Source organism: Nannospalax galili, unplaced genomic scaffold, assembly GCF_000622305.1.
Source record: "Nannospalax galili isolate Female #2095 unplaced genomic scaffold, S.galili_v1.0 scaffold589, whole genome shotgun sequence".
Classification (NCBI taxonomy): Eukaryota; Metazoa; Chordata; class Mammalia; order Rodentia; family Spalacidae; genus Nannospalax; species Nannospalax galili.
The window spans coordinates 2,861,322-2,869,876 of record NW_008360324.1 but is presented as its reverse complement, the minus strand read 5'-3'; the positions used below and the strand labels follow the sequence as shown (position 1 = coordinate 2,869,876).

Sequence of the window (8,555 nt, the reverse complement as noted above, 5' to 3'; positions counted from 1 at the left end):
CTCTCTCTCTCTCTCTCACACACACACACACACACACACACACACACACATACACACATAGGCACATTCGCATACACACACAAACACACACACATACATAGACACATGATTAAGAATAAAATGTCTTTTTAATAAAAAGTGCTACTGGGGGTCAGGGGAGCTAGAGAGATGGCTCAGCAATTAAGAACACTTTCTGCTCTTCCAGAGGACCCAGGTTCAGTTCCTAGCACCCACATACTAGCTAACAACCATCTGTAACTCCAGTTATAGGAGATCTGATGCCCTCTTCTGGCCTCTGAAGGCACTACACACATGTGGTGTACTTACATACATGCAGGCAAAACATTTGTACACACAAAATAAAAATAAATTTTAAAAAAATTTCAGTGCTGTTGGGGCTGGAGAGATGACTCAGAAGTTAAGGGCACTGGCTGGTTACTCTTGCCAAGGACCCAGGTCCAGTTCTCAGCACCCACATGATGGCTAACAACCATCCATAACTCCAGCTCCAGAGGGTCTGACACCCTCTTTGACCTACATAGTCTTTGTATGCACATGTACACTAACATACATACAGGCAAAAGACACACACACATAAAATTAAAAAATAAATAAAAAGTTTGGGGGCTGGAGAGATGGCTCAGCAGTTAAGAACACTTAGCTGTTCTTACAGAAGACCTGGGTTCAAATCCCAACACCCACATGGCAGGAAACCATTGTCCTTAACTCCAGTTCCAGGGGATCAGATGACCTCTCTGTCCTCCAAGGGCACTGCATGACATGGGTGCACTTACACAGATGCAGGCAATACACTCATAAACACAAAATAAAAATAATAAATAAAATATTTTTAATAAATAAATAAATAAAAAGTTTAAGTGCTGGTCTGAGGACTGGCAAAATAGGTAGTAAAGTGTTTTCCACACAAACATGAGGACCTGAGTTTAATCCCCGGCACACCATAAAAAAGCCAGGCATGGTGATGTGCACGTGTAATCCCAGCACTAGGGAGGCAGAGACAAGTAAGTTCATAGAGCTCACTAGCTAGTCAGCCAATCTAGCCTAATTGGTGGAACTCCAGGTCCCAGTGAAAGACCTTGTCTCAAAAATCAAGGTGGACAAATCATGAGAAATGATACCTGAGATTGACTACTGGCCTCCACATGCACACACACACACACACACACACACACACACACACACAATCATGCTGGCCTGTGGCTCACTGGTAAGGCAACATCCCAGAATAGATGGTAATGCTCTAACATTATGTATGATTAATTTGCCTCTTCAGGTTCAGAAGCCTAAAGAAAAGCTATCCTGCCTAATCTTGTACTTCCTTCCTTTGTGCAAACTAACTGCATGCCTTATTAGGTCAGTCAAGGCAGTGTCAGCACCACCTCAGTTCTCCCTGTGTGCAGACAGCCTGCACATGACTTTCCTTATATAGGAAGAAATGAGGCTGGACCAGAGGACCACCTTCCTCCAAGATAAAGAGGAAGGGCAGCAGGTTGCTACTCAGAGAGCTGACAAAGGTCCACACAAGAAGTCATACCCAACATGAAGCAAGAAGGACCACTGACCTGGTACGTCTGCTTGAGGACCACGGAGACACTGAGGTGGCGGTCCCAGACCACAGAGAGCGCTTGACCCAGCAGCAGAAGGATGTAACGGCCAGACTCTACCACCTCAAAGTGTGACTCATCCTTCAGGGGTCTCTTCACATTCACCTGAAGGAGGATGAAGCAGCAAAACAGGGTACAGGGAGGCTGAGTCCAGATCGCCCCTCTTTACTCCACCTGTCTGTCCACGCTGCCCTCCAGCACCAGCCCTGCCCCTCCAGACCTGCATGTGACAAGAGCTACTCCCACCAGCTCTCATCTCACCTCACTGACCACCTTCCAATGATAATGAGATAGTAGAAAGAACACAATGAAACCAGCCAGTGCATCATCCATCACTTCACAGAAAGTGAAGGTTTCTGACCCTTGGTCCTCAACACCAGTGGTCCCTCGCTTAGACTTTGAGCACAGCAGTGATTTTGATCACCTTTTCAATACAGAGCCCCAGACTCACCTTTCAGCACCCTACCACCTCCCACTCTCCAGGGTGCCTGTCACCCAGGGTCAGGGCCGAAGAACTGGGACTGCAGGGCTCTATGCTCCAGGCAGGAGCTTCCAGAAGTCTGGCCTGACAGAGTCCTACCACTGGCAAACCCTAGAAGCCCATTGCAGTGCACTTGGCTGATGCTCAGACCTGTGAAGCTAAGGTTGACGCTAACCCCCCGTCACTCTTTGAAGAGGTTCTCTCCTCAGCGACATGCCGCATGCAGGACTCATCATGTGTGCAAATTCTCCCCCTCACATGCCCGTCCACATCCAACTCAACCTCACCACTGTCATCTGTCCTGGATAGAACTAGACTCTGAAATGGGAGTTGACACTGCTGGGCCAGAGTCGGCATACTTGCTAAACAGTTTTCTCCTCTGAGTATGAATATTCCCTTCCCAACCCCAGTCGTCAAGAATAGGTATTTATAAGGATGCAGGATGCAGGCAGAGGCCCCAAGGGAAAACCACGTTACTGGAACAGGCTAGAACCTAGATCTTGGGAGTGTCTAGCACAACATGTGCTCACGCTAGCTGGATCAAACATGTGACCCAGAAGCAACCAGGCCCTCTGAATGCAGAGTCCTGGGCCCCACCCCAGCCTACTGAGGCAGAACATCAGAGCCCTAGGATCTGCATTTCAGACCTCTGGGGAGAAAACCATGCAAGTTGTCAGCACACAAGGAAGGGCAGAACTGTTTATTTCTCTTTCCAGCACGTTAAAAATGTTTATCTGAAGAGCTAAGACTGTAGCTCAAGAGTAGGGGGCTTGCCTAGCATGCACAAGGCTCTGGGTTCCATCCCCAGCACCACACCAAAGAAAAATCTTCAAAGAACAGGATAGAAACTAAAAAACATTCCATGTCACTTCACTATGTACAGATGCAGCAGTCCCCGAGAGTCTGTAGTTCGGCATTCTGCAGCTTCAGTTGACTACAATAAAAAAGACATTGAACAGAGGAGCTGGAGAGATGGCTCAGCAGTTAAGAGCACTGGCTGCTTTGCAGAAGACCTGGGTTCAGTTCCCAGAACCCACATAGTGGCTAACAACTGCCTGCAACTCCAGTTCCAGGGAATCCAACACCCTCTTTTGGCCTCCTCAGGCCAACGTGCACATGTTGTACTTACACAAACTCAAACACACACATAAGATAAATAAATCTTTTTAAAATATATCAAGTGGACAATTCCAGAAACAGTGAATAAGTTTCAAATAACTTTCATTACAACATTGTTATAATTTTCCCATTTTATTATTACTTATTTTTATTATTACTTCTCTTTGCAGCATGCTAAAAATATTTATCTGAAGCGCTGAGGACGTAGCTGAACAGGAGAGTGCTTGCCTAGCATGCACAAGGCTCTGGGTTCCATCCCCAGCACCACACCAAAGAAAAATCTTCAAAGAACAGGATAGAAACTAAAAAACATGTCTTACTCCATCTAATAGTTCAGTGTTATCATAGATATGTATAATAGGACGTGCTGGTTTGGGTACTAAGGATTTTGGCCTACTGTGGCTGAGAGGAACAACCATCTATAGAAGGGAAAACCCTCCTGCCTGCCATGGTCCGTTCACCTACGACTCCAAAAACGGCTTGACTCAGGTCTACAGTTCCTGAGCTGCCAGTAAGCACTGCCTCTTCCCATACTAACACGTACATATCGGACATACTCTTCCACACACATGATGGGACCACACTATCCAAATCAGTCTGCGGCTCGCTCTGTCCGTAGGATAACACCTCAGAGCCAGCTGATACCACTCGACCTCATTCTTCACAGTAACCACACGTTCTCCCAGCACAGTTCCAAATGAATACGTGACGAACACTCCCAATCAACAGGGGAACAAAGGGAGACGTGAGGGTGAAGGGACAAGGCTGGCACTCACCTCCCCATCAAACAGTTCAATCTCTCCTCCTTCCACCAGGATGGTGATCCGCTTCTTGCATTTCACTGAGGGATAGCTGCACCCCTCATTTCCTACCAGGATCCGAAAGGTCCCAGGGTTACTGCCACAGTAATCCTGGGGAAAGAAGGTTCCAGGAAGGAAAGGTTATTACTTCTTCCTCTCCAGACCAGAAGACAAGACGGCATCATGTCCTCTGGGGTCTCTGAATACATGTCACAGAATGTTGCCATATATATTATGTTTTCAGAGGCTCTCTCAGGTGTCCAACCTCAGGCATCAGAGATGAACATGGAGCCTGTGATCAGCGCGTTGGTATGGTAATGAGCACAAGGTGGAGGAGGGGGAGAGTGAGAGGAGAACAGCCTGCGCTGTGCTTTCACGGACTATCCGGCTCAAGGCTTTCACCTAGATCTCACCATCTTTTTTTTTAAATGTGTATGAGTGTATTGCCTACATGTATATAAATGCACCAATTTTGTGCAATGCCCAGGGAGATCAGAAGAGAGCATCGAATTCTCCTGGAACTGAAGTTATAGATGGTTGTTAGCCACTGTGTGGGTGCTGGGAACCGAACCCAGGTCCTCTGTAAGAGCGGCCAGTACTCTTAAGCCCTGAGCCATGTCTCCAGATGATTTGGTGGTGGTAGTGGTGGTTGTTGTCCTTGTTGTTGAGATAGTGTCTCCCTATAGCCCCAGATGGCCTGGGACTCACTATGTAGACCAGGCCTCTGCCTCCCAAATTCTGGGATTAAAGGCATGCACCACCATGCTCGGCCTCCCATTATTTTTTGATCCCATGCAGGCAACCAGGGCAGTCCTACCACAGACCGTCTTGTGGCTCTAATGTCTGATTGCACCTCTCTGATCTGTTGGTCCCAAAGTGTAACCAAAGACGGTTTGACTTATCTCTACAGCACCTGAGCTGTCATCTCTAGCTGGATATGGTGGGAAAATGGACAATGGTCCTCGTTGATCAACTGGCCTCCAAATTAAGCCAAAGAGGACAGATGCCAAAGAGTTACCCTATGGTTACATCTTATGTAAAAATGCTATAAAAATACTTAGTTTGGAAAAACCAGAGCAAGTCTTGGTTTGCTATTTACTGGGTAGCATCGAGTAAACTACTTACCCCTCTGCGCCACACATGTACTTATACATACACATGCACACAGCCATACATATCCCTGCATAGACATACACACAAGCACATATACCTACACATGTATATATATACACATTCCCATACAACATACATTTATAGGTAAACATACATACTTATACCTACATATATATATATATATATACATTCTCACACTCACATACACCTGTATACACACAAATACATGTATAAACATGTACCTTCACATACATATATATGCACACACATACATATACAAACATAAATACATGCATATACACCTCCACATTCAAATACATATTCCCATATATATGCATATGTAAACATAAATACACATGCACATATAAACACATATATAAAACATGTACATGTTCCTGTGTGCCCATACATATATATATACACATACATATGTATACATATGCTCGCATACACATACAAAAACACAGCACAGCTGTCTGTAAGGTGAGGATCAGCCCACTTCCTGGCACCGTTGTGTTAACCCAGTTTGAGCTAGTTCCTGAGTCATGAAGGTCAGAAACAGAACAAGATGTAGGTGTCTCACTTTCCTGTCACCAGCTGGTTTTCTTGGAGGAGAAAGCCAAGCCCGATGATGCTCCCATGGGGAGGAAGCCCTGGGAGGGGCCCTGGACAAAGCATCAGAAGAGGACCACAGGCCTGGGGGTGCGCAGGGAAACAAGCAGCACGCATATGAAAGGGGATTCCTGGGACACTCCGGAAGGTCTGCCATCCAGGGACCAGACACGTTAGGGAGTGGGAGATGCCATCAGGTTGCTGTCCACACACTGAGTCCACCGTGGGATCTGCGGGTGCTGATGAGCAAGGTGAACCTCGAAGCAGTCTTTGGGTGCTGAAGCTGGGGGCCTGTGGGGAAGTTCTAAGGGATAGGGGCACATCCAGGTCCAAAGGCGTCAGAAAAGCAATTTTGAGATGTGCCTGCTCTGTCTCCCTGGGCCAGCTGGGGTGTGTAAGGCCAGGCCAGCCAGTGCCCCATAGGCCTTACCCCTCCCAGCATGCTCTCCACAGTGACCCTAGGTCACCAATAATGCCTGACGCATGAGGTCTTGCTGCTCTATCTCTACGCTTTGCGGTCTTGCCTTCAGAGCACATCAAATTTCCTCCTTACCCAGAGAATGGAGACAGAGAGGCCATACTTGAACTAACGTGCCCCTGGGTACAGCATCTCACCTCTGAACAAAGCTCTCATCCCCCTTGCTGATCCACCTGGCATCAACCAGCAAGAGAAATTCCCAGGAACCCACAGAGTAGGGACTGCCTAAGTCACTAGCTAGGATGTGCCATGCTTTTCCTCCTCCTGCTGGGCAGAATGGATCCTGTGACCCCCAGCCTCCCCTCCCCATGAGAAACTGGACCAGGCTAGAAGCGAAAATGGTGGCAAGTTCTACAGGTCCATAGGTCTAGCAGCAAACTCCAAGAATCAGGTTGATCACACACCCCCCACCCCCGTTCAGAGCTGCTTCATAAGGCTGCTCCCAACCCTGCCAATACTAGCAGGGAGAATGACAGGCAGAAATCTAGCCAGGGTCCTTCAGGTTTAGGTCCTGTTCGCCAGAAGGAAAAGGTGTCTTTTTCTAATCCATATCAATGCTGATTTGACCTGAGGGTGGCCTCACCCCAGACATAGCAAATGGGCTTCTGTTCTGTTCCTAAAAGTCTCCAGATGAGCAGAGGAAAATAGGCAATCACTTTGAATTTTAAACCTCCTACACTTCAGACTTTCTTTTCGGAAATTAGAAAATTATTCTGGGGCCTGGAAAGATGGATCCACGGTTAAGAGAACTGGCTGCTCTTGCAGAGGACCCGGGTTCCCTTTCCAGCACCCACATAGCGGCTAACACTCCCTGTAACTCCAGTTCCAGAGAACCTGATGCCCTCTTCTGGCCTCTGTGGGCATTACATGATGTAGATGCACTTACATACATGCAGGCAAAAGTCATATAAATAAAACAAAAATAAATGTAAAAATTAAAAAAAAAATATTCTGACAAAACCAAACCCTGAAGTTCTTTCTGCAGAGAGACTCTGACCTGTAAACTTCCAGACTGAGGCCAGCACCTCGCCACCCCATTAGAGACAGATGGTACCACCTCTTCTCGCCCTTATTCTCACCTGCGCTAGGACATATTGGCACTCTCCAGGGAACACGTATTTGAGTCCGTCAAAGGTGAGGTAGTGCGCCATGCCAATGGCAGAGCACGTGGCATCACACACGTGGTTTGTGCAGTTCCACTTCCGGTCCTGGCAGACACTAGGAAGAGCAAAGCAAGGATGACTTGGTTGGGCACCTTGGGTGAAAGGGGTTCAACCCAGTCTTAGGGAACAAGGAGGCAGTGGAGGGACACAGAACACGGCAGGGTGCCACCCAACCCTCCAGGAAGCCTCAAGAAGGTAAGAGATTGCAGCCTGTGAAACGTGGGCCTCACAGGTTCACCACAGAGCCTGCCGGAAAAAGGGAGGCCAGGTGCTCTCCAGTTCCAAGGAGGAAACTGAGGAAAGGCAAGATGATCCAGGCTGCCAGAGAGGAGGCTGGTCCTCACCAAGCCATCTGCCATGGATTCACTAAAGCTTGGCCTCACCCTAAAAGCCACAGTCTACCTGAGATTGGTCGCAGAGTCATGGTGATACAGACACACTGATGTTGAAACCCTGCTAGGCTGATAGAATAACAAGACATTGAGGCAGGGAGATCTGAGGATGGAAGACAGGATGGGGGGAGGGTGTCTGCCAGAAATGGTTTTGTGTTATAGGCAGCTATATGTTTACATCTGTAGTGATTTGTCACTCATACATCCCATCTCTCCATGCCCCCAATCAGAGCTGACCTAGAGGAGCCCATTCATGTGTCACAGGAAGTGCACTCACATCTCAGGCAATTCTCCTGCCTCCATCCAAGACTATCCACAGCTCACGAACAGAAGGGGCTCAGTGAGGGACGGCCAAGCAAGGCAGAAGAAAACAAGACCCCTCAAGCACTCCTCCCCTTCAAGCCCACTCCTAGAACACTCGTGGGCAGTACAAGGCCTGTGAAGCAAGAACTGGCCTTGTGATTCACCCATAAAGAAGAACGGAGAGATGCTATTTGCACAAAAATGAATGGAACTGGAGATCATCCTGTTAAGTGACATAAGCTAGACTCAGAAAGACAAATACATCATCTCTCATATGCAGAATTTAGATTTTTTAAAAAGATATAAAAAGTGGACTATTGGGTGGAGGGGGAGGGACCAGTAGGAGCAGGAAGAGGGATCATAGAGGGTGTTAGGGGACAAGATATGATCAAAGTACATTCTATGCTTATATATAAATGTCAAAAGAAATTCATTATATGTTGTGTAATATATAATTATATGATTAAGA

General features: G+C 47.2%; 1 protein-coding gene across 1 annotated transcript in view; it reads right to left on the bottom strand.

The window, feature by feature from the left end:
• Window positions 1-8,555, bottom strand: part of Vwf (von Willebrand factor) — a 140,443-nt gene that overhangs the window by 59,747 nt on the left and 72,141 nt on the right. Inside the window, exons 20-22 of the mRNA XM_008825438.2 lie at window positions 7,308-7,446; window positions 4,002-4,136; window positions 1,584-1,730 (exon numbers count right to left, since the gene is read on the bottom strand). Of these exons, the coding sequence (XP_008823660.1) occupies window positions 1,584-1,730; window positions 4,002-4,136; window positions 7,308-7,446 (421 nt within the window). The remainder of the gene's footprint in view (window positions 1-1,583; window positions 1,731-4,001; window positions 4,137-7,307; window positions 7,447-8,555) is intronic.